This window comes from Centropristis striata, chromosome 18 (genome assembly GCF_030273125.1).
Source record: "Centropristis striata isolate RG_2023a ecotype Rhode Island chromosome 18, C.striata_1.0, whole genome shotgun sequence".
Lineage (NCBI taxonomy): Eukaryota > Metazoa > Chordata > Actinopteri > Perciformes > Serranidae > Centropristis > Centropristis striata.
Window position 1 is genome coordinate 35,816,546 of NC_081534.1, and position 24,869 is coordinate 35,841,414.

The 24,869-nt window shown below is 50.2% G+C and overlaps 1 protein-coding gene across 2 annotated transcripts in view; it reads left to right on the forward strand.

Moving 5' to 3' along the window:
* Positions 1 to 23,393, forward strand: part of cdc42bpb (CDC42 binding protein kinase beta (DMPK-like)) — a 44,444-nt gene extending 21,051 nt beyond the window's left edge. Inside the window, exons 11-38 of one of the 2 annotated variants that reach the window (XM_059356071.1) lie at positions 3,558 to 3,691; positions 4,622 to 4,864; positions 5,125 to 5,235; positions 5,472 to 5,716; positions 6,429 to 6,534; positions 7,032 to 7,156; positions 7,695 to 7,800; positions 9,030 to 9,178; positions 9,364 to 9,461; positions 9,698 to 9,777; positions 10,853 to 10,927; positions 11,015 to 11,086; positions 14,162 to 14,267; positions 14,956 to 15,092; positions 15,177 to 15,316; positions 15,526 to 15,607; positions 15,688 to 15,904; positions 16,493 to 16,555; positions 17,401 to 17,642; positions 18,270 to 18,624; positions 19,261 to 19,358; positions 20,492 to 20,576; positions 20,662 to 20,779; positions 21,066 to 21,183; positions 21,302 to 21,529; positions 21,822 to 21,930; positions 22,185 to 22,246; positions 22,411 to 23,393. In XM_059356071.1, the coding sequence (XP_059212054.1) occupies positions 3,558 to 3,691; positions 4,622 to 4,864; positions 5,125 to 5,235; positions 5,472 to 5,716; positions 6,429 to 6,534; positions 7,032 to 7,156; positions 7,695 to 7,800; positions 9,030 to 9,178; positions 9,364 to 9,461; positions 9,698 to 9,777; positions 10,853 to 10,927; positions 11,015 to 11,086; positions 14,162 to 14,267; positions 14,956 to 15,092; positions 15,177 to 15,316; positions 15,526 to 15,607; positions 15,688 to 15,904; positions 16,493 to 16,555; positions 17,401 to 17,642; positions 18,270 to 18,624; positions 19,261 to 19,358; positions 20,492 to 20,576; positions 20,662 to 20,779; positions 21,066 to 21,183; positions 21,302 to 21,529; positions 21,822 to 21,930; positions 22,185 to 22,246; positions 22,411 to 22,533 (3,827 nt within the window). In that variant the 3' untranslated portion in view covers positions 22,534 to 23,393. The remainder of the gene's footprint in view (positions 1 to 3,557; positions 3,692 to 4,621; positions 4,865 to 5,124; positions 5,236 to 5,471; positions 5,717 to 6,428; positions 6,535 to 7,031; positions 7,157 to 7,694; positions 7,801 to 9,029; positions 9,179 to 9,363; positions 9,462 to 9,697; positions 9,778 to 10,852; positions 10,928 to 11,014; positions 11,087 to 14,161; positions 14,268 to 14,955; positions 15,093 to 15,176; positions 15,317 to 15,525; positions 15,608 to 15,687; positions 15,905 to 16,492; positions 16,556 to 17,400; positions 17,643 to 18,269; positions 18,625 to 19,260; positions 19,359 to 20,491; positions 20,577 to 20,661; positions 20,780 to 21,065; positions 21,184 to 21,301; positions 21,530 to 21,821; positions 21,931 to 22,184; positions 22,247 to 22,410) is intronic. The other variant, XM_059356072.1, reaches the window with a different exon arrangement.
* Positions 23,394 to 24,869: the final 1,476 nt, after the last annotated feature.

Consider the following 24,869-nt stretch of genomic DNA (forward strand, 5'->3'; position numbering starts at 1 on the left):
GTCTCCCCCTTTCACTCTGTCTCCCCTTCACTCTGTCTCCCCCCTTCACTCTGTCTCCCCCTTTCACTCTGTCTCCCCCCTTCACTCTGTCTCCCCCTTTCACTCTGTCTCCCCCTTCACTCTGTCTCCCCCTTTCACTCTGTCTCCCCCTTTCACTCTGTCTCCCCTTCATTCTGTCTCCCCCTTCACTCTGGCTCCCTTCACTCTGTCTCCCTTTCACTCTGTCTCCCCTTCACTCTGTCTCCCCCTTCACTCTGTCTCCCCCTTTCACTCTGTCTCCCCCTTTCACTCTGTCTCCCCTTCATTCTGTCTCCCCCTTCACTCGGTCTCCCTTCACTCTGTCTCCCCTTCACTCTGTCTCCCCCTTCACTCTGTCTCCCCCTTCACTCTGTCTCCCCCTTTCACTCTGTCTCCCCTTCACTCTTTCTCCCCCTTTCACTCTGTCTCCATTTCACTCTGTCTCCCCTTCACTCTGTCTCCCCTTCACTCTGTCTCCCCCTTTCACTCTGTCTCCCCCTTCACTCTGTCTCCCCCTTTCACTCTGTCTCCCCCTTTCACTCTGTCTCCCCTTCACTCTGTCTCCCCTTCACTCTGTCTCCCCCTTTCACTCTGTCTCCCCCTTCACTCTGTCTCCCCCTTCACTCTGTCTCCCCCTTCACTCTGTCTCCCCCTTCACTCTGTCTCCCCCTTCACTCTGTCTCCCCTTCACTCTGTCTCCCCCTTTCACTCTGTCTCCCCTTCACTCTGTCTCCCCCTTTCACTCTGCCTCCCCCTTCACTCTGCCTCCCCCTTCACTCTGTCTCCCCCTTTCACTCTGTCTCCCCCTTTCACTCTGTCTCCCCCTTTCACTCTGTCTCCCCCTTTCACTCTGTCTCCCCCTTTCACTCTGTCTCCCCTTCACTCTGTCTCCCCTTCACTCTGTCTCCCCCTTTCACTCTGTCTCCCCCTTCACTCTGTCTCCCCCTTCACTCTGTCTCCCCCTTCACTCTGTCTCCCCTTCACTCTGTCTCCCCCTTCACTCTGTCTCCCCCTTCACTCTGTCTCCCCTTCACTCTGTCTCCCCCTTTCACTCTGTCTCCCCTTCACTCTGTCTCCCCCTTTCACTCTGCCTCCCCCTTCACTCTGCCTCCCCCTTCACTCTGTCTCCCCCTTTCACTCTGTCTCCCCCTTTCACTCTGTCTCCCCCTTTCACTCTGTCTCCCCTTCACTCTGTCTCCCCTTCACTCTGTCTCCCCCTTCACTCTGTCTCCCCTTTCACTCTGTCTCCCCTTCACTCTGTCTCCCCCTTTCACTCTGTCTCCCCTTCACTCTGTCTCCCCCTTTCACTCTGTCTCCCCTTCACTCTGTCTCCCCCTTTCACTCTGTCTCCCCCTTCACTCTGTCTCCCCCTTCACTCTGTCTCCCCTTTCACTCTGTCTCCCTTTCACTCTGTCTCCATTTCACTCTGTCTCCCCCCTTCACTCTGTCTCCCCCTTTCACTCTGTCTCCCCCTTTCACTCTGTCTCCCCTTCACTCTGTCTCCCCCTTCACTCTGTCTCCCTTCACTCTGTCTCCCCCTTCACTCTGTCTCCCCCTTCACTCTGTCTCCCCCTTTCACTCTGTCTCCCCATTTCACTCTGCCTCCCCCTTTCACTCTGCCTCCCCCTTCACTCTGTCTCCCCCTTTCACTCTGTCTCCCCTTCACTCTGTCTCCCCTTCACTCTGTCTCCCCTTTCACTCTGTCTCCCCCTTTCACTCTGTCTCCCCCTTCACTCTGTCTCCCCCTTCACTCTGTCTCCCCTTTCACTCTGTCTCCCCCTTCACTCTGTCTCCCCTTTCACTCTGTCTCCCCTTCACTCTGTCTCCCCCTTTCACTCTGTCTCCCCCTTTCACTCTGTCTCCCTTCACTCTGTCTCCCCCTTTCACTCTGTCTCCCTTCACTCTGTCTCCCCCTTTCACTCTGTCTCCCCTTCACTCTGTCTCCCCCTTTCACTCTGCCTCCCTTTTCACTCTGTCTCCCCCTTTCACTCTGTCTCCCCCTTCACTCTGTCTCCCCTTCACTCTGTCTCCCCTTTCACTCTGTCTCCCCTTCACTCTGTCTCCCCCTTCACTCTGTCTCCCCCTTTCACTCTGTCTCCCTTCACTCTGTCTCCCCCTTCACTCTGTCTCCCCCTTCACTCTGTCTCCCCCTTCACTCTGTCTCCCCCTTCACTCTGTCTCCCCTTCACTCTGTCTCCCCTTCACTCTGTCTCCCCCTTCACTCTGTCTCCCCCTTCACTCTGTCTCCCCCTTTCACTCTGTCTCCCCTTCACTCTTTCTCCCCCTTTCACTCTGTCTCCATTTCACTCTGTCTCCCCTTCACTCTGTCTCCCCCTTTCACTCTGTCTCCCCCTTTCACTCTGTCTCCCCTTCACTCTGTCTCCCCCTTCACTCTGTCTCCCTTCACTCTGTCTCCCCCTTCACTCTGTCTCCCCCTTCACTCTGTCTCCCCCTTCACTCTGTCTCCCCCTTTCACTCTGTCTCCCCATTTCACTCTGCCTCCCCCTTTCACTCTGTCTCCCCTTCACTCTGTCTCCCCTTTCACTCTGTCTCCCCCTTTCACTCTGTCTCCCCCTTCACTCTGTCTCCCCCTTCACTCTGTCTCCCCTTTCACTCTGTCTCCCCCTTCACTCTGTCTCCCCTTTCACTCTGTCTCCCCTTCACTCTGTCTCCCCCTTTCACTCTGTCTCCCCCTTTCACTCTGTCTCCCTTCACTCTGTCTCCCCCTTTCACTCTGTCTCCCTTCACTCTGTCTCCCCCTTTCACTCTGTCTCCCCTTCACTCTGTCTCCCCCTTTCACTCTGCCTCCCTTTTCACTCTGTCTCCCCCTTTCACTCTGTCTCCCCCTTCACTCTGTCTCCCCTTCACTCTGTCTCCCCTTTCACTCTGTCTCCCCTTCACTCTGTCTCCCCCTTCACTCTGTCTCCCCCTTTCACTCTGTCTCCCTTCACTCTGTCTCCCCCTTCACTCTGTCTCCCCCTTTCACTCTGTCTCCCCCTTCACTCCCTCCCCTTCACTCAGTCTCCCCCTTTCACTCTGTCTCCCCCTTCACTCTGTCTCCCCTTCACTCTGTCTCCCCCTTTCACTCTGTCTCCCCCTTCACTCTGTCTCCCCTTCACTCTGTCTCCCCTTCACTCTGTCTCCCCCTTTCACTCTGTCTCCCCCTTCACTCTGTCTCCCCCTTTCACTCTGTCTCCCCCTTTCACTCTGTCTCCCCCTTCACTCTGTCTCCCTTCACTCTGTCTCCCCTTCACTCAGTCTCCCCCTTTCACTCTGTCTCCCCCTTCACTCTGTCTCCCCCTTCACTCTGTCTCCCCCTTCACTCTGTCTCCCCTTTCACTCTGTCTCCCCCTTCACTCTGTCTCCCCTTTCACTCTGTCTCCCTTCACTCTGTCTCCCCCTTCACTCTGTCTCCCCTTTCACTCTGTCTCCCCCTTCACTCTGTCTCCCCTTTCACTCTGTCTCCCCTTCAGTTTTTAAATGTCCATAAATAAACTTTGACATGACTTGACTAAGCCCCGCCCCCTGTGATGTGGCAGACTCTGATAGGCTGGAGCACCAGCTGGAGGAGGCGGTCTCACTCAGACAGGACTATGAGAGCTCCGCCTCCAAACTGAAGACGCTGGAGAAGCAGGTGAAGACGCTGAGACAGGAGAAGGACGACGTCCACAAGGTACGTCCCCTTAGGACCAGTACCCTGTACCACTGGACCTGGGACGGATCCACTACTGGACCGGACCCTGTCCTCCACTGGACCTGGGACGGATCCACTACTGGACCGGACCTGTCCTCTACTGGACCTGGGACGGATCCACTATTGGACCGGACCCTGTCCTCTACTGGACCTGGGATGGATCCACTACTGGACCAGACCCTGTCCTCTACTGGACCTGGGATGGATCCACTACTGGACCAGACCCTGTCCTCTACTGGACCTGGGATGGATCCACTACTGGACCATACCCTGTCCACTATTGGACCGGACCCTGTCCACTACTGGACTGGATCCTGTCCACTACTGGACCTGGGACGGATCCACTACTGGACCGGACCGTGTCCTCTACTGGACCGGACCCTGACCACTATTGGACCGGACCCTGTCCACTACTGGACTGGATCCTGTCCACTACTGGACCTGGGACGGATCCAGTACTGGACCGGACTGTGTCCTCTCCTGGACCGGACCCTGACCACTATTGGACCGGACCCTGTCCACTACTGGACCTGGGACGGATCCACTACTGGACCGGACCGTGTCCTCTACTGGACCGGACCGTGTCCTCTACTGGACCGGTTTTAATGGGTTAAATGTTTTTAAAACATCCCGAGTGAGTAAACTGAGAAGTTCCTGAGACATACGACAATTCTTCAGAGAAAAATGGTGAATAGCATTAATTATTATCTTGAGAACGCTTGTGAATCTGGTCCCCGGTCTCTGGCAGGTTTCTGTCACTGGGCTCAAATAATAAGTTGATAGTGATTCATGAAGTCGTATCAGAATCAGGCCCCAGGTCCTCAAGTCTGTCCGGGTCATGTTTGGTCATGTTTTCTGGTTTTTAACCATCTGAACTGTAACTTAATACCTTCCTACCTGGTTGAGCAGCAGCTGGCGGACTCTCTGGAGCGTCTGAGGAGCCAGACCAAGGAGCTGAAGGAGGCGCACTCTCAGAGGAAGCTGGCCCTGCAGGAGTACTCTGACCTGTCGGAGCGGCTGGCAGACCTCCGCTCCTCCAAACAGCGTCTGTCCCGCCAGCTGAGGGACAAAGAGGAGGAGGTGGACGCCCTCCTGCACAAGATGGACGCCACGAGACAGGAGATCCGCAAGACGGAGAAGAACCGCAAGGAGGTGAGAGACCTCTAGTCCTTCAGCCTGATGAGTCTCTCCAGAGACTCGGTCTGTTTCCAGACACTCGGGAGTCTCTGGAACCAGGCCGAGTCTCTGGAACCAGACCTAGGGTCTTACCTGTCCTGTCCGGAGTGTTTCTGTTGTTTGTTTGTTGTTGTCGTCATGTTGTTTTGTTTTGCTGTTGAGACCTCAGACCTCTGACCTCTGGACAGGAGGTGGGGATGGATCCTTCATAATAAAAGCCCTGTGTTTGTCCTCAGCTGGAGGCTCAGCTGGACGAGGCGAAGGCCGAGGCGTCCAAGGAGAGGAAGCTGAGGGAGCACAGCGAGGTCTACTCCAGCCAGCTGGAGGCGGAGCTTCACAGCCTCAAGGTCAGTGTGTGTGTGTGTGTGTGTGTGTGTGTCTGTCTGTGTGTGTGTCTGTGTCTGTGTGTCAGAGATCTTTAATGTTTGTTCATTTATTCAGTTTGTTTTATTATTTTGTTTGATATATTGATTAAGTATTCTGGTCAGCTGGTTTATGATGAGGAACACGTTTGACTCAGTCATCACTTCAAAATACAAGCATCATGAGATAAACAGGACTGTGGTTCTGGTTCTGGTCTCAGTCTCAGCAGGGTCTGGGAGTGGCAGCTGGGGGGGCGGAGTCCCAGCAGGAGCTGTCCCGTCTGAAGACGGACCTGGACAAGAAGGTTCTGTTCTACGAGGAGGAGCTGCTGAGGAGAGACTCCGCCCACTCCTCCGAGATCAAGAAGCTCCGCAAAGACCTGCAGGAGTCTGAGGGGGCGCAGCTCACCGCCAACAAGGAGCTGCTGCTGCTCCGGGACAAGCTGGACAAGGCCAAGAGGGACAGGTGAGTCCTGAACCAGGTGAAGTTAGAGGGACAGGTGAGTCCTGAACCAGATGAAGTTAGAGGGACAGGTGAGTCCTGAACCAGGTGAAGTTAGAGGGACAGGTGAGTCCTGAACTAGGTGAAGTTAGAGGGACAGGTGAGTCCTGAACCAGGTAAATTCTGAACTAGATGAAGTTAGAGGGACAGGTGAGTCCTGAACCAGGTGAAGTTAGAGGGACATGTGAGTCTTGAACCAAGTGAGTCCTGAACCAGGCTATGTTAGAGGGACAGGTGAGTCCTGAATCAGGTGAAGTTAGAGGGACAGGTGAGTCCTGAACCAGGTTAAGTTAGAGGGGCAGGTGAGTCCTGAACCAGGTTACGTTAGAGGGACAGGTGAGGCCTGAATCAGGTGAAGTTAGAGGGACAGGTGAGGCCTGAATCAGGTGAAGTTAGAGGGACAGGTGAGTCCTGAACCAAGTGAGTCCTGAACCAGGTTAAGTAAGGGGGACAGGTGAGTCCTGAACCAGGTTAAATTAGAGTGACAGGTGAGTCCTGAACCAGGTTAAATTAGAGGGACAGGTGAGTCCTGAACCAGGTGAAGTTAGAGGGACAGGTGAGTCCTGAACCAGGTGAGTCCTGAACCAGGTGAAGTTAGAGGGACAGGTGAGTCCTGAACCAGGTGAAGTTAGAGGGACAGGTGAGTCCTGAACCAGGTCTTGTTGTGTCCCTGCAGACAGACGGAGATGGACGAGGCTGTCGCGGCTCTGAAGGAGAAATCTGAACGAGAAAAAAACCTACTGACAGAAGAAAACCGCAAACTGACGGCTGAAACTGACAAGGTGACAAAATACTAACAAGTACTGCAGTATTATACTGTAGAAGTACTGAAGTATTAAACTGTAGATGTACTGAAGTATTAAACTGTAGAAGTACTGAAGTATTAAACTGTAGAAGTGATGCAGTATTATACTGTAGAAGTACTGAAGTATTAAACTGTAGAAGTACTGAAGTATTAAACTGTAGAAGTGCTGCAGTATTAAACTGTAGAAGTACTGAAGTATTATACTGTAGAAGTACTGAAGTATTAAACTGTAGAAGTACTGGAGTATTATACCGTAGAAGTACTGAAGTATTAAACTGTAGAAGTTCTGCAGTATTAAACTGTAGAAGTACTGCAGTATTATACTGCAGAAGTATTACTGCAGTAGTTTTCTTGGGGGGGCTCTGGTTGGGCCCTCAGGGGTCTGGGACCTCCACAGGGACTCGAGAGCCCTGCCAGGTCAGGGTGACAGGTCTTTGATTCAGGACTCGTTGTGACTCGGTTCTTGTGTTCCAGCTGTGTTCGTTTGTGGATAAACTGACGAGTCAGAACCGTCAGCTGGAGGACGAGCTGCAGGACCTGTCCTCCAAGAAGGAGAGCGTGGCCCACTGGGAGGCCCAGATCGCTGAGATCATCCAGTGGTGAGTCCACAGGGGGGCCGTTCAGGGTCAGGGGTTCAGGGTCCGGGGTCGGTCCAGGGTCGTTTCAGGGTCCGGGGTCGGTCCAGGGTCCGGGGTCGGTCCAGAGTCCGGGGTCGTTCAGGGTCCGGGGTTCGGGGTCGTTTCAGAGTCCGGGGTCGTTTCAGGGTCCGTGGTCGGTCCAGGGTCCGGGGTCGTTCAGGGTCCGGGGTCGGTTCAGGGTCCGGGGTCGTTCAGGGTCCGGGGTTGGTTCAGAGGGCGGTCCAGGGTTCAGGGTCCGGGTTGGTTCAGGGTCTGGGGTCGGTTCTGGTCAGTTATGATCGTAGGATAGAAAGTTCTGCTGGCAGAGTCACAAACTACAAGGTGTTCACTATGTTATTTCATAGTTTTGTGCAGTGAGTCTTGTAGTTTGTGATCCTGTCAGCAGAACTTTGCACTCTAGTATCAGAACCAGGAATCTGACCGGACCAGGACTCAGAGAGGACTCTTACCTGGCTGACAGTGTTTCAGCTTAACGGCCAAACCTGATCGTCTGTTTCAGGGTGAGCGATGAGAAGGACGCTCGGGGATACCTGCAGGCTCTGGCCACCAAGATGACCGAGGAGCTGGAGACCCTGAGGAGCTCCAGTCTCGGACCAAGACCTCTGGTAACACACACACACACACACACACACATTTAGTTCAGACAAGTTGAAATCGATGTTAAAATTATCAAAAAAGACACACAGTGACCAAAAAAGACACAATATGACCAAAAATAGATGTAAAAATTATCAAAAAAGACACATTTTCAAGGCTTTATCGATAAGGAGAGACGGAGTGAAGGGGGACAGAGTGAAAGGGGGAGACAGAGTGAAAGGGGGAGACAGAGTGAAAGGGGGAGACAGAGTGAAAGGGGGAGACAGAGTGAAAGGGGAGACAGATTGAAAGTGGAGACAGAGTGAAAGGGGGAGACAGATTGAAAGGGATAGACAAATTGAAAGGGATAGACAGAGTGAAAGGGGAGACAGAGTGAAAGGGGGAGACAGAGTGAAAGGGGGAGACAGAGTGAAAGGGGGAGACAGATTGAAAGGGGAGACAGAGTGAAAGGGGGAGACAGATTGAAAGGGGAGACAGTGAAAGGGGGAGACAGAGTGAAAGGGGGTGACAGAGTGAAAGGGGGTGACAGATTGAAGGGGGAGACAGATTGAAAGGGGGTGACAGAGTGAAAGGGGGTGACAGATTGAAGGGGGAGACAGTGAAAGGGGGAGACAGATTGAAAAGGGAGACAGTGAAAGGGGGAGACAGAGTGAAAGGGGAGACAGATTGAAGGGGGAGACAGAGTGAAAGGGGGACACACACACACTTTAATGCAGCAGTCTGTTTCTGTTGATGTTTCTTCTAATCTGCCGTCTCAGCCTGAGTCAGGAGTGGCCACGCCTCCTAAGAAGCCCTGGCCTCCTATTGGTGGAGACAGGAGGGTGAGTGTGTCGGTCACTGCTTCCAGCCAATCAGGTTTCCCTCTACATAGGTATGGGCGGGGTCTAAGAAGCTTGCATGGCTATTGGCTTGCATGTCCTTCACTCATAATAAACCATAATAAAAGGAATCCCCGTCCTTCAGTGAGTCCGAGGGTCCTTCAGTGCATCCTTAGGTCCTTCAGTGAGTCCTAGGGTCCTTCAGTGAGTCCAGGGGTCCTTCAGTGAGTCCTAGGGTCCTTCAGTGAGTCCTAGGGTCCTTCAGTGAGTCCTAGGGTCAATCAATGAGTCCTGGGGTCCTTCAGTGAGTCCTGGGGTCCATCAGTGAGTCTGAGGGTCCTTCAGTGAGTCCTGGGGTCCTTCAGTGAGTCCTAGGGTCCTTCAGTGGGTCCTAACCCTGTCCTCCCCGTCCCCCTCAGGACCCCCTGTGGAAGGTCCGGCGCAGCCAGAAGGTGGACATGTCGGCCCGCCTGGAGCTGCAGTCGGCCCTGGACGCCGAGATCCGAGCCAAGCAGCTGGTCCACGAGGAGCTGCGACGGGTTAAAGCTGCCAACATCAGCCTGGAGAGGTCAGAGGTCACAGAGACAACCTGTCTGTCCCCTCACGCGTCCGTCCCCTCACCTGTCTTTTCTGTACCTTCACCTGTCTGTCCCCTCACCTGTCTGTCTGTCCCCTCACCTGGAGTCTCTGCTCAGAGAAATTCACTGATGAAAACACAACTAACTGTCTCTCTCTCTGCCTGTCTGTTCGCAGTAAGCTGAAGGAGTCGGAGGAGAGGAGTCGGGAGATGGGGGAGCAGGTGGAGACTCTGAAGAGAGAGATGGAGGATGGTCGCTCCCGCTCAGACAGAGGTGAGACCACCTGGAGTCCCTCAGGGCCCAATTGGCCTCCAGGGACCACCTGGAGTCCCTCAGGGCTCAGCTGGCCTCCAGGGACCACCTGTCGTCCCTCAGGGCCCAACTGGCCTCCAGGGACCACCTGGAGTCCCTCAGGGTCAAGCTGGCCTCCAGAGACCACCTGGAGTCCCTCAGGGTCCAGCTGGCCTCCAGAAACCAGTCACATGTTCATGTCTCTTCTGTCTCTGCAGGTCTGAAGCTTCCAGACTTCCAGGACTCCATCTTTGAGTACTTCAACACGTCCCCTCTGGCTCCGGACCTCACCTTCAGAGTGAGTCTCCCTTGGTTAGCGCGGTGCAGCCCTGACTCACGGTTACGTTAGTTAGGATGTTGATTTTAACTACGTAGAGAGTGTAGACCACATGTGTAGACACCACATGAATGCAGCACATGGCTCGCAGAATTAATTTAAGTGGAGAATACTTTGTACTGATCCGGATCAGAGTTCCTGTTCCACTCTTCAACCACCATTATGATCCGCGGCCGCTTGCTGCGTCCTCGTGCCGCTGAGACAGGGTCCTTCAGTGAGTCCCAGGGTCCTTCAGTGAGTCTTGGGTCCACCATGATGATCCACCGGCGTCCTTGCGTCGCTGAGACATTTTAGTTCCAGTTAACTGAACTAAAAAACATGATGATATCACATGATGATGTCACACAGGTGTAGTGTCTGAAGTGTTGTTTTTTTCTCTCTGCCACATGGAGGCGTCAGTTTGCTCCGCCTCCTCGCTGCCCGCTCTCTGGGAAGACGTAAGTTCATCCGCCAGTCTACCCACAATCCCCTGCATACCGTCACTCTTACCCATAGTCCTCTTGGGCAGCTAGCTGTGAGAGCTAACCTCAGTTGTAGCTGCTAGCTTTGTGCTACTAGACTCCAATGTGAGGTGACATAGAGCGCAGCGACCTTTAACCTCAAAGATCTCACCAGTGTTCAGCCATATTGATTGTCTATCAAGAACATCAACATTTTGATAATGTGATGACGTCAGCCAATCAGCAGCCGATTCAGGAACCCCCACCGCTGACTGTTAGCATGCTAAAGTGTGAAGCTTCTGTTGTCAAAGTTCAGAGTTGGGCTATCTGTGGTCAAACATTAGCTAGTTGACCCATATCCCCTGGTCTTCTTCGGTGAAGAGGTCCAGGAAAGATTCAGGTAGTCTTGGGGATGTCTTGAAAAGGTTTGGGCTCTCAACCTCTAAAGACAAAAGAACAATAGTCTTTTAGGTACAATAGTCTTGAAGGTTCAGGTAGTCTTGAGAAGGTCGAGACAGTAGTCTGGTCTGAATGAGGTCCGTCTGTAAACCGAAGTGTAAATGTCGCTTCCAACGTTTGTTTTCTTTGACATGCAGACCACAGACCTGGACTCCACCCCCCTGAAATCAGAGACCACGACCCCGTCGCCCTCTGCCACCTCTGAGCACGAGGTCAGTCACAAACCTTGATTCTCTGCCTGTGTTCATGTTTTAAATGTTCTTCAGCTGTCCTGAGTTCTGTCCCATTTCTGTCAACAGGAAGTTAAAGCAGCGTCTGTCCCGGCGAGCCCCTCCCCCACCTACCAGGTGTCAGCACTGACCACACCAAAGGTACATAGGAGTCAGAGACCGGGCCCTCATTTATCAAACGAGCATAGGACAGAAAGTGAGTGTTAAGTGGCCGTTCGATCATTTCTACAAGGCTCGGCGTTTGTCAGTCTGGACGTGAGGATCAAATCTCCTCTGGCCTCAGCTCGTTAGCAGGTTTGATCTCCTCTGGCCTCAGCTCGTTAGCAGGTTTGATCTCCTCTGGCCTCAGCTCGTTAGCAGGTTTGATCTCCTCTGGCCTCAGCTCGTTAGCAGGTTTGATCTCCTCTGGCCTCAGCTCGTTAGCAGGTTTGAGTCAGCATGAAGTCCACACGTCTGAGTCTGAGAACTGATCTGAGACTAATATAATTTTTTTAATAAATACACCCCGCGACCGTGACATTCTTTAACCAGAATACTAACCGACGATATTAAATGTTGTTGACAGGATTATTACTAAATGTAAAGAAGTGAATAAATTCTCTCCATCATAATAATAATAACAATATTTGCATGCTATATTTACTTACTTTAAAACATTGTTTACTTCCAACTAAAAAGCTGTGAAACTTTAAAGTTTGTGCTCCAAATGTAAAATATTTCGTGAACTTTTTTGAGTTTATAACTACAAGAACTTTTATTTCGTAAAGCTCCGTCGCTGCGTATTTCTTTAAAATGTCTATTTTTCTCCTGTTATTTGTGACGATGCACTTCGATAATAAAGAGTTTTTAGGGGGAAAAATCCTCTTTTTGGCCCTATTGTGTCTTCCAGTGTCGTAAACTCTTGAGGCGAGCCTTCTGAATCAGGTATATATTATATATATTCCCATAGCGAATATTTTTCAAAAAAGCGACTATCGACAAATCAAGCAACTTTTTCTGGAGTTATTGGAGACTTTTCTCTCGTGTTATTGGAGACTTTTCTCTCGTGTTATTGGAGACTTTTCTCTCGTGTATTGGAGACTTTCTGGTGTTAGTGGAGACTTTTTCTCGTGTTATTGGAGACTTTTCTCTTGTGTTATTGGAGACTTTTTCTGGTGTATTGGAGACTTTTCTCGTGTTATTGGAGACTTTTCTCTCGTGTGTTGGAGACTTTTTCTGGCGTTAGTGGAGACTTTCTGGTGTTAGTGGAGACTTTTTCTGCTGTTATTGGAGACTTTTCTCTCGTGTTATTGGAGACTTTTTCTGGTGTTAGTGGAGGCTTTTCTCTCGTGTTATTGGAGACTTTCTGGTGTTAGTGGAGACTTTTTCTCGTGTTATTTGAGACTTTTCTCTCGTGTTATTGGAGACTTTTTCTGGTGGTATTGGATACTTTTCTCTCGTGTTATTGGAGACTTTTTCTGGTGCTATTGGAGACTTTTTTCTCGTGTTATTGGAGACTTTTCTCTCGTGTGTTGGAGACTTTTTCTGGTATTAGTGGAGACTTTTTCTGGTGTCAGTGGAGACTTTCTGGTGTTTTTGGAGACTTTTTCTGGTGTTAGTGGAGGCTTTTCCCTCGTGTTATTGGAGACTTTCTGGTGTTAGTGGAGACTTTTTCTCGTGTTATTGGAGACTTTTCTCTCGTGTTATTGGAGACTTTTTCTGGTGGTATTGGAGACTTTTCTCTCGTGTTATTGGAGACTTTTTCTGGTGTTATTGGAGACTTTTCTCTCGTGTTATTGGAGACTTTTTCTGGTGTTAGTGGAGACTTTTTTCTGGTGTTATTGGAGACTTTCTGGTGTCATTGGAGACTTTTCTCTCATGTTATTGGAGGCTTTTCTCTCATGTTATTGGAGACTTTTCTGTCGTGTGTTGGAGACTTTTTTCTGGTGATCGTGGAGACTTTTTTCTGGTGTTATTGGAGACTTTTTTTCTGGTGTTATTGGAGGCTTTTCTCTCGTGTTATTGGAGGCTTTTCTCTCGTGTTACCGGAGACTTTTCTCTCGTGTTATTGGAGACTTTTTCTGGTGTTGTCGGAGACTTTTTTCTGGTGTTAGTGGAGACTTTTTCTGGTGTTAGTGGAGACTTTTCTCTCGTGTTATTGGATACTTTTTCTGGTGTTGTCGGAGACTTTTTTCTGGTGTTAGTGGAGACTTTTTCTGGTGTTAGTGGAGACTTTTCTCTCGTGTTATTGGATACTTTTTCTGGTGTCATTGGAGACTTTTTCTGGTGTTGTTGGAGACTCTGGTGTCATTGGAGACTTTTCTCTGGTGTTATTGGAGACTTTTTCTGGTGTTATTGGAGACTTTTTTCTGGTGTTGTTGGAGACTTTTTTCTGGTGTTCGTGGAGACTTTTTTCTGGTGTTATTGGAGACTTTTTTTCTGGTGTTATTGGAGACTTATTGGCGACCACAGTTGTGTCTGCCGTGTTAAATCTGTTGCGACTTTCAAAAACCATATGTCACCTCCGGAGTCTCTAAATCCCTCTTGGGGCCTTTTTTTGTAATGGGGACACGCAGAGTGGGCGGACATTTGAGAGGGCGTGGCCTGAGACTTTTCCGGTGGCCACTCTTTACCCTTAACCCATTTAGGCCTAAAACGCCTGGAAAAAATGCCTGTAAAACCTCTGGGCGATTTTAAAATAAGCCCCTAAAACCTGAAGTTTTTCTGTAAATCCAACAGAAGTGTCAACTCTTCCTACTAAATAATAGATTTTTCAGCCTCTGTAGCAGATAGAAATGAAATTCATAAAGTATCTGAGAGCTTATAGCTGTTATATCTGAGCTCCCTCCGCTATAGTCGTCTTCACCACGATTTATAAGTTCTGGAAAAGTCCCATGATGCATTGGGACACTCCCACATGGATGGACCGAAAATAGATGGAAAAAACTAAAAATACTACAAAACCATTTATCTGATTTCCCGGCTTTAATGGTAGAATAACGCAACAGCGCCCCCCCCCCCCCCCCCCCCCCGGTTTTAATGGTAGAAATGATGTAATGCTTTCCCGCCTTAAATGGGTTAATGAAACACAGCTATTGTGATGATGGAGAGATGAGAGTTAACGTGTTATTCTGACTGTAAAACTGTCTCCAAGTCTTTCGGATCTCAGCTGTTTTCTTTATTGAAGAGTCTCGGTAAATGTGGTGTGTGTGTGTGTGTGTGTGTGTGGGTTTCCAGCCCAAAGCTCACCAGCTGAGCATCAAGACCTTCTCCAGCCCGACCCAGTGCACCCACTGCACCTCCCTGATGGTGGGACTCCTCCGGCAAGGCTACGCCTGTGAAGGTACGTCACCCTGGTTGACTGGAGTTAAAGCATCAACCTGAGGACTCCCTGGAGCTGAGTAGAGCTACTTAACTAAAATATTTATATATATTATGACTTCATGGAGAGGACATTACCACATCACAGATCATTAAACAAGTCGTACCCATTAATATCACTCATGTTGGTATTTGTTCCACAACATATAAACAAACATTGACTGTCTTCTTTTTTTTATTGAAGGTCCAGGTAGTCTTGAAGGTCCAGGTAGTCCTGAAGGTTCAGGTAGTCTTGAAGGTTCAGGTAGTCCTGAAGGTTCAGATAGTCTTAAAGGTTCAGGTAGTCCTGAAGGTTCAGGTAGTCTTGAAGGTTCGGGTAGTCTTGAAGGTTCAGGTAGTCCTGAAGGTTCAGGTAGTCTTGAAGGTTCAGGTAGTCTTGATTGGTTCAGGTAGTCCTGAAGGTTCAGGTAATCTTGAAGGTTCAGGTAGTCCTGAAGGTTCAGGTAGTCTTGATGGTTCAGGTAGTCCTGAAGGTTCAGGTAATCTTGAAGGTTCAGGTAGTCCTGAAGGTTCAGGTAGTCTTGATGGTTCAGGTAGTCTTGATTGGTTCAGGTAGTCCTGAAGGTTCAGGTAGTCCTGAAGGTGTTGTATTTGTAGATGTCTATACCAGTCATTAGAGGCTTGACTCGTGTCTTCCTGTCCGTCCCCAGTGTGTTCTTTCATCTGCCACGTCACCTGTAAGGACCACGCCCCCCTGGTCTGTCCAATCCCGGCGGAGCAGGCCAAGCGTCCGCAGGGCATCGACGTCCAGAGAGGCATCGGCACCGCCTACAAGGGCTATGTCAGGGTGAGGACCAGGTCCCGGCGAGGCGGAGCGGCTCTGAAGGTTGACGGTATTTCCAGAGACTAACGTGTTCCCTCTCTGTGGCAGATCCCCAAGCCCAGCGGGGTGAAGAAGGGATGGCAGCGAGCCTTCGCCCTGGTCTCCGACTGCAAACTGTTCCTCTACGACGTGCCAGAGGGAAAGTCCACCCAGCCAGGGGTGGTCGCCAGTCTGGTGCTGGATCTCAGGTAACCGTCTGGGGGACTTCAGGAGGCTTTGAAAAGGGTCAGAGCGAGCTCAGAGAACCAAGAAAAGTGTTTTTTTTTTGTCATTTTGTGTCTTTTTTTGTAACCTTGCAGTGCACACAGCTAACAGTCTCATGTAGTAATTAGATTGTTTTGGTCAGAGGAACACGTTCTGTCAGATGGTTTATGATGAGGAACACGTTCTGTTACAGAGACGAGGAGTTCTCCGTCAGCTCCGTCTTGGCGTCCGATGTGATCCACGCCACCAGGAAAGACGTCCCCTGCATCTTCAGGGTAGGAGACCCCGCCCCTCGTAACCTCTGGGTGTCTGACCTCTGACCTCCGTGTGACTCGTTTGTTTTTGCTGCCGTCAGGTGACCTCTTCCCAGCTGATCTCACAGCTGTCCTCGGTGTCTCTGCTGGTGCTGGCGGAGAGCGAGGTGGAGAAGAGGAAGTGGGTCCGGATCCTGGAGGGTCTGCAGAGCATCCTGACCAAGAACTTGCTGAAGAACCAGCAGGTTCACGTTCTGCATGAGGCCTACAACGCCTCGCTGCCAATCATCAAGACCACGCTGTCGGCCGCCGTGCTCGGTCAGTAAACTGTTATTAACCTGTAATAACTACCGTTATTAGCCTTTAATCACTGTTATTGGCATGTTATCACTGTTGTTATTAACCTGTAATAACTACCGTTATTAGCCTTTAATCACCATTATTGGCATGTTATCACTGTTGTTATTAACCTGTAATAACTACCGTTATTAGCCTTTAATGACTGTTATTGACATGTTATCACTGTTGTTATTAACCTGTAATAACTACCGTTATTAGCCTTTAATCACTGTTATTGACATGTTATCACTGTTGTTATTAACCTGTAATAACTACCGTTATTAGCCTTTAATGACTGTTATTGACATGTTATCACTGTTGTTATTAACCTGTAATAACTACCGTTATTAGCCTTTAATGACTGTTATTGACATGTTATCACTGTTGTTATTAACCTGTAATAACTACCGTTATTAGCCTTTAATGACTGTTATTGACATGTTATCACTGTTGTTATTAACCTGTAATAACTACCGTTATTAGCCTTTAATGACTGTTATTGACATGTTATCACTGTTGTTATTAACCTGTAATAACAGTGTGTACATGTTTGTGATTATGTTACAGATCAGGAGAGGATCGCCCTGGGGACGGAAGACGGGCTGTTCGTGGTCGAGGTCACCAGAGACGGTGAGACAGACAGACGGTCAGACAGACAGACAGACATGAGCAGTGCCCTGTATGTCTCTCTGCAGTGCCCTGTATGTCTCTCTGCAGTGCCCTGTATGTCTCTCTGCAGTGCCCTGTATGTCTCTCTGCAGTGACCTGTATGTCTCTCTGCAGTGACCTGTCTGTCTCTCTGCAGTGCCCTGCCTGTCTCTCTGCAGTGCCCTGCCTGTCTCTCTGCAGTGCCCTGTATGTCTCTCTGCAGTGCCATGTATGTCTCTCTGCAGTGACCTGTCTGTCTCTCTGCAGTGCCCTGCCTGTCTCTCTGCAGTGCCCTGTATGTCTCTCTGCAGTGCCCTGTATGTCTCTCTGCAGTGCCATGTATGTCTCTCTGCAGTGCCATGTATGTCTCTCTGCAGTGACCTGTCTGTCTCTCTGCAGTGCCCTGCCTGTCTCTCTGCAGTGCCCTGTATGTCTCTCTGCAGTGCCCTGTATGTCTCTCTGCAGTGACCTGTTTGTCTCTCTCTCTGACTGTCTGTCCTGTCTGTCTGTCTCTCTCTCTCTCTGACCTACCTGTCTGTCTCCCTGCAGTGACCTGTCTGACTACCTGATTGTCTCTCTGCAGTGACCTGTCTGTCTCTCTGCAGTCACCTGTTTGTCTCTCTCTCTGACTGTCTGTCCTGTCTGTCTGTCTCTCTCTCTCTCTGACCTACCTGTCTGTCTCTCTGCAGTGACCTGTCTGTCTCTCTGTCTGACTACCTGATTGTCTCTCTGCAGTGACCTGTCTGTCTCTCTGTCTGACTACCTGATTGTCTCTCTGCAGTGACCTGTCTGTCTCTCTGTCTGACTACCTGTCTGTCTCTCTGCAGTGATTGTGCGAGCAGCAGACAGTAAGAAGGTTTACCAGATCGATCTGATCCCGAAGGAGAAGATCATCGCTCTGCTGTGCGGCAGGAACCGCCATGTGCACCTCCACCCCTGGGGGGCGCTGGACGGCGCCGAGCCCGCCTTCGACATCAAGCTGGCGGAGACCAAAGGCTGCCAGGCGCTGACCACGGGGGTGCTGCGCCCCGGAGGACCCGCCTGCCTGCTGGCTGCCGTCAAACGCCAGGTCAGAGAGCTGAACGGAGACCGCCGGCCCCGCCCACACCTGTCAAGGGTCCCGCTTTGGCCGGGAAAGTCCCGTATTTTACCTTCTTTCCCGCCATCCTCCCGTATTAATATTTTCCTGTAAACCTCCCGCATTTTAACCGGGCCCAGGTGGAGTAAAAATACTTATAATAATAATTATATTATATATTTATATATATATATTATTTATATTAGTAATAATAGTCATATTGTGTCTTTTTTTGTTTCTTTTTTGGTCATTTGGTGTCGTTTCTTTTTTAGTTATTTTGTGTCTCTTTTGGTCATTTTGTGTCTTTTTTTGTCATGTTGTGTCTTTTGGTCATTTTGTCTTTTTTTATTCATTTTGTGTCTGTCTTTGGTCTTTTTGTGTCTTTTTTTTAGTCATTTTGTGCCTGTCTTTGGTCATTTTGTGCCTGTCTTTGGTCTTTTTGTGTCTTTTTTTAGTCATTTTGTGTGAGGGATACTGGAGCTAGGTTGGGGTGGTGGCGCTGCTCGCGGCCGGTGCTGAAAAATTTCCCTTATTTTCAAATCCAAAACTTGACAGGTATACCCGGGGCTGCAGCGGGAGTTCTGGTCTAATGCTCTGGTTGTGGTTCTGGTCCCCCAGGTCCTGTGCTACGAGATCACCCGGGCGAAGCCGCACCACAAGAAGCTGTGGGAGGTGCAGGCGCCAGGCACGGTGCAGTGGCTCGGCATGGTGAGGGAGCGGCTGTGTGTCGGGTACCCGTCGGGCTTCGCTCTGCTGGCCCTGCAGGGGGAGTCGTCCCCCATCAGCCTGGTGAGCCCGGCGGACCCCTCGCTGGCCTTCCTGGCCCAGCAGCCCCTGGACGCCCTGCACGCCCTGGAGGTGGGCTCTGCCGAGCTGCTGCTCTGCTTCAGCCACCTCGGCGTCTACGTGGACGGACAGGGCCGCCGGTCCCGGACCCAGGAGCTGATGTGGCCCGCCACTCCGCTCGCATGCAGTACGTCACGAAAACTAGTTCAGATCAGTGAGTTCAGGTACAGGTGGTGAGTTCAGGTACAGGTGGTGAGTTCAGGTACAGCAGGTTAGTTCAGGTACAGGTGGTGAGTTCAGGTACAGCAGGTTAGTTCAGGTACAGCAGGTGAGTTCAGGTGGAACAGGTTGTGAGTTCAGGTACAGGTTGTGAGTTCAGGTACAGGTTGTGAGTTCAGGTACAGGTGGTGAGTTCAGGTACAGGTGGTGAGTTCAGGGACAGGTGGTGAGTTCAGGGACAGGTGGTGAGCTCAGGTACAGGTGGTGAGTTCAGGTACAGGTGGTGAGTTCAGGTACAGGTGGTGAGTTCAGGAACAGGAGGTGAGTTCAGGAACAGGAGGTGAGTTCAGGGACAGGTGGTGAGCTCAGGTACAGGTGGTGAGCTCAGGTACAGGTGGTGAGTTCAGGTACAGGTGGTGAGTTCAGGAACAGGTGGTGAGTTCAGGTACAGGTGGTGAGTTCAGGAACAGGTGGTGAGTTCAGGTACAACAGGTGGTCAGTGAGTTCAGGTTAGGTGACCTCAGCATATGATTGGTTAAATATCACCTGCAGTGACATCATGAAGGTGTCCGCCAGGTAACTGATCACCTGTCTGTCTCTCCAGGCTCCAACTCATCCCACCTGACGGTCTACAGCGAGTACGGCCTCGACGTCTTCGACATCCACACCACAGAGTGGGTTCAGACCATCTCCCTCCGTAAGGTAACCAATCACAGCCCAGCAGACAGACAGCCAATCACAGCCCAGCAGACAGACAGCCAATCACAGCCCAGCAGACAGACAGCCAATCACAACCCAGCAGACAGACAGCCAATCACAGCCCAGCAGACAGACAGCCAATCACAGCCCAGCAGACAGACAGCCAATCACAGCCCAGCAGACAGCCAATCACAGCTCAGCAGACAGAGCCAATCACAGCTCAGCAGACAGAGCCAATCACAGCTCAGCAGACAGACAGCCAATCACAGCCCAGCAGACAGACAGCCAATCACAGCTCAGCAGACAGACAGCCAATCACAGCCCAGCAGACAGACAGCCAATCACAGCTCAGCAGACAGACAGCCAATCACAGCCCAGCAGACAGACAGCCAATCACAGCTCAGCAGACAGCCAATCACAGCCCAGCAGACAGACAACCAATCACAGCCCAGCAGACAGACAGCCAATCACAGCCCAGCAGCAGTGTGTAATATCGTTTGTATTATCGTTTTTATAACCTGTGTACTAACGTGTGTAATTGTCTGTGTAAGAACCTGTGTAGTAGCGTGTGTAATTACCTGTGTAGTAGCGTGTGTAATAACCTGTGTAATAACCTGTGTAGTAGCGTGTGTAATTACCTGTGTAGTAGCGTGTGTAATTACCTGTGTAGTAGCGTGTGTAATAACCTGTGTAATAACCTGTGTAGTAGCGTGTGTAATTACCTGTGTAGTAGCGTGTGTAATTACCTCTGTAGTAGCGTGAGTAATTACCTGTGTAGTAGCGTGTGTAATAACCTGTGTAGTAGCGTGTGTAATTACCTGTGTAGTAGCGTGTGTAATTACCTGTGTAGTAGCGTGTGTAATTACCTGTAATTACCTGTGTAGTAGCGTGTGTAATAACCTGTGTAATTACCTGTGTAGTAGCGTGTGTAATTACCTGTGTAGTAGCGTGTGTAATAACCTGTGTAGTAGCGTGTGTAATAACCTGTGTAGTAGCGTGTGTAATAACCTGTGTAGTAGCGTGTGTAATAACCTGTGTAATAACCTGTGTAGTAGCGTGTGTAATAACCTGTGTAATAACCTGTGTAGTAGTGTGTGTAATAACCTGTGTAGTAACAGCCCTGTCTCCGTCCTCAGATCAGACCTCTGAATGTTGAAGGGACGTTGAACCTGCTGAGTTCTGAACCTCCTCGTCTGATCTACTTTAGCAACACCTCCTCAGGTAACCACACACCTGGTGATGTCACATGACCTCATCTGAACCACCAGGACCTTACCTGCCTGTCTCTCTACCTGTCTGTCCTCAGAGGGAGACCTCACCATCCCGGAGACTTCGGACCACAGCAGGAAGTTGATGGTTCGAACTCGCAGTAAGAGGAAGTTCCTGTTCAAGGTTCCCGAGGAGGAGCGGCTTCAGCAGAGGAGGTAAAACCTGTAATAACAGGTGTAATAACGTGTGCTACAATGTGTTATAACATGTAATAACCTGTGTAATAGCGCATGTAATAACCTGTGTGATAGCGCGATAGATCCAGGTCTAGATCCAGGTCCAGGTCTAGATCCAGGTCCAGGTCTAGATCCAGGTCCAGATTCAGGTCTAGATCCAGGTCCAGATCCAGGTCCAGGTTTAGATCCAGGTCCAGGTCCAGGTCTAGATCCAGGTCTAGATCCAGGTCCAGGTCCAGGTCTAGACTCTGACCCCTCTGTTCAGGGAGATGCTGAGGGACCCGGAGCTCCGGTCCAAGATGATCTCCAACCCGACCAACTTCAACCACGTGGCCCACATGGGACCAGGAGACGGCATGCAGGTCCTCATGGACCTCCCTCTGGTAACTCCTCCTCTCTGCACCTCCTCCTCCTGCTGCCGGCATGTTCTCCCCCTCCTCCTCCACTGACTCCTCCTCTCTTCTCTCCTCCCCCTGTCTCACCTCCTCCCCCCCTCCTCAGGTGTGTGATGTCACCTCCCTCTCCCCCTCCCCCTCCCCTTCCCCCTGCTCCTCCTCCTCCCGTCTCATTTCTCCTCCCTCCAACTTTGAGCACGTCTATCACATGACGCTGGCGTCGGCCGGCGCCTTCTTGCAGAAAGACGCCTCCTCCTGCTCCTCCTCCTCCCAGCAGAGCCTCCTGCAGCCCTCCTCCTCCTCCTCCTCTCCCTCCACCTCCTCTTTGGGAAGGGTAGGCCGATTCTCTCTCTCTCTCTCTCTCCTCCTGCTGCTGCTCCTCCTCCTCACACACCTCCTCCTCCTCACACACCTCCTCCTGCCTGCTCCACATCACTAACTACATCTCCCATGAGCCCCGGCTTCAGAGGCATTCTGGGAGCTGTAGTTCATTACAAGCACCCTGACTGTTACTACGGCAACACAACACACAGCAACACCTGCCTGATATCACTCTGTCTGTGTGTGCGTGTGTGTGCGTGTGTGCGTGTGTGTGTGTGTGTGTGTGTGTGTGTGTGTGTGTGCAGAGTGTGTTGCCTTCCTCTCAGGATGACTCGGTGAAGGATAAGCCCCGCCCACTGTCCAGTATCTCCCGGCAACAGAGGAGCAAGACACACATCACACGCACAGCTTCAGGTACAAACTCACTCACACACTCACACACTCACTCACACACTCACACACTCACTCACACACTCACACACTCACACACTCACACACTCACTCACAAACTCACTCACACACTCACACACTCACTCACACACTCACACACTCACACACTCACTCACACACTCACACTCACACTCACACACACACACACACACACACACACACTCGCACGCACGCGCGATCTGAGATTATTGTTTATGTTGTTGTTTTTATTGGTTCAGATTTTGGAGGCGGAGCTTCGTCTCGAAGCATCTCTGAACCAGACCAGGACCTGGAGCGAGAGGTAACACACACACACACACACACACACACAAAGTAACACACTGAAACTGGAATGTTAGTTCAATTTTTCTAATCCTGTCTGTCTGTCTGCCTGTCTGTCTGTCTGTCTGTCTGTCTGTCTGTCTGTCTGTCTGTCTGTCTGTCTGTCTGTCTGTCTGTCTGTAGCCGGACTCGGACTCGACGAAGCACTCGACTCCGTCCAACAGTTCTAACCCGAGTGGTCCTCCTAGTCCCAACTCACCGCACCGCAGCCAGCTGACGCTGGACGGGCTGGAGATGGACCCCTGAGGCCCCGCCCCCTACAGATGGACCCCCGAGGCCCCGCCCCCTACAGATGGACCCCCGAGGCCCCGCCCCCTACAGATGGACCCCCGAGGCCCCGCCCCCTACAGATGGACCCCCGAGGCCCCGCCCCCTACAGATGGACCCCCGAGGCCCCGCCCCCTACAGATGGACCCCCGAGGCCCCGCCCCCTACAGATGGACCCCCGAGGCCCCGCCCCCTACAGATGGACCCCCGAGGCCCCGCCCCCTACAGATGGACCCCCGAGGCCCCGCCCCCTACAGATGGACCCCCGAGGCCCCGCCCCCTACAGATGGACCCCCGAGGCCCCGCCCCCCTACACCTGACTAAACCAATCAGGCTGCAGACAGTTTAGCTTTTACTTGATGATTTTATTGTGGCGGGGTGTGTCTGAGCTTCCTGCTGCTTTTATTTTTATTGGATTTTACCTGCTGGGAAGCCCCGCCCCCTGGTTTTAACCCCGCCCCTCCCTGCTGATGGCTGCTGTGTTTGACCTTTGACCTTTAGTCTGATTGGCTCAGTTGGGACCAATCACCTTTATTATGAAATAACTTCCTGTTAGCTGCTGAGCTAACTGTGGCTAACTTCCTGTCGGAGGAGAAAACACTGAATTCATTTTAACCTTTTGTTAAAGTTGCACATCATCATCGTGTTGTTGTTGTTGTTGTAGGAGAAAAATAATCTTTGATTTGTGTCAGTGATGATCTTTCCTGTTGCACCCTGACCCCGCCCCCTGACCTCTGACCTCTGAGGTCACCTGAACACTACTGCTCTGTTTCTGATCACCTGTATAAGAATCTTTGTAATGATGAAACATGTTAGCAACAATAAACTGATCTGAACAACACGAGTCTGAGTCACTGCTGAGGGGCCGCAGGGCTTTTATTTTGAAAACCAAGCCCCATCCTGGGCTTCCTGCGGAGATCCTGAGAGTTTCTGTTGCAGGGGAACTTCAGCTGTTTATTCTGTCAGTGGCTCCACAGGAGCAGCTGATTTCAGTTGATTGCTCTGCTCTGATTGGTGGACGCCACCTGGCCCTGGTTGCTAAGCTACCAAAGCTTTGATCCGTCACAAACCTCAGCCGCGCTACAGATAATAAACTGTAAACTAGTCAATACTCAATATTTATTTAGGAAATTATCTCGTTATGAAAAATATCCCTGTTCAGGAGCTTTTATTCTGAAGAACTAGGTCCATCCAGATCCCACTGTGGGCTTTTATTGTGAAGGCCTGGCTCCTCTCTGGTTGGAGAATGAACGCTGTGACATCATTAGGTGTTTGTCAGATTTAATTCAGGTCAGTTATGAATAATTAATTTCACCCTTAGTCGTGTCTGGCAGGTTCATCTAATATTAATGAGGGGGGCGTGGCCTGTGCCTGTTTCCACGGCTGGACTCAGCCAATCAGAGCGTCCGTATGAGAGCCAATCAGAGCAGGATGATGTGTTGCTGTGCAGACTTTTAGTTTTCTCTCAGCTGATGATCATTTTTATACACAAACATATTTATGTTATTTAATTGTTTTATATTATTTTCTCTCAGAGCTGTTTGTTTGTTTTCCTCCTAAACATAAATTTACATTATTTCATTGTTTTATTTTATTTTTTCTCAGAGCTGTTTGTTTGTTTGTTTGTTTTCCTCCTAAACATAAATATATTTACGTTATTTCATTGTTTTATATTTTCTCTCAGAGCTGTTTGTTTTGAAGGTGATTTAAAGCCTTTCAAAATAAAATTTAGTCTACGGGAAGCAGGTATTTTTCGTTCCCCGTGTGAAGTGTGGAGACGACGAGGTGAGTAAAAATAAAGTGACAACAACTTTTCGTCATAAGAAGAAACAAAGTCTGAATCCCCAGAACGTTGCGTCGCCCTGTGAAGTTATATTAATTTGAAAGAATCTGGTTTTGGACTTTTTTTGAATTACACAAACATATTTACACATAAGATGTCTACATAAAATAAAGAGCCAAGAAACAAACTAATTTTCTGTTGTTCTTGGTCTTCTCTGGTAATTTTCAGTCTTTATTCTTTTTTTGTACTTTGGTCATTTTTCTCTTTTTCCATCTTTTTTTGGTAATTTTCTGTCATTTTTGGTCTTCATTTGGTCATTTTATGTCTTTTTTTTTGTCATTTTATGTCTTATTTTGGTAATTTTCTGTCGTTCTTGGTCTTTTTTGGACATCACAGTGCAGCCAGACTGACTTTTTTGTTTGGTTTTTAATCTTGATATTTTCTTGCGTTTTTTCACCTTACCTAGTTGAACTGAAAAGATATACAATTTATATATATATATATAATGTGATGTTGATTATATATCAAGGAT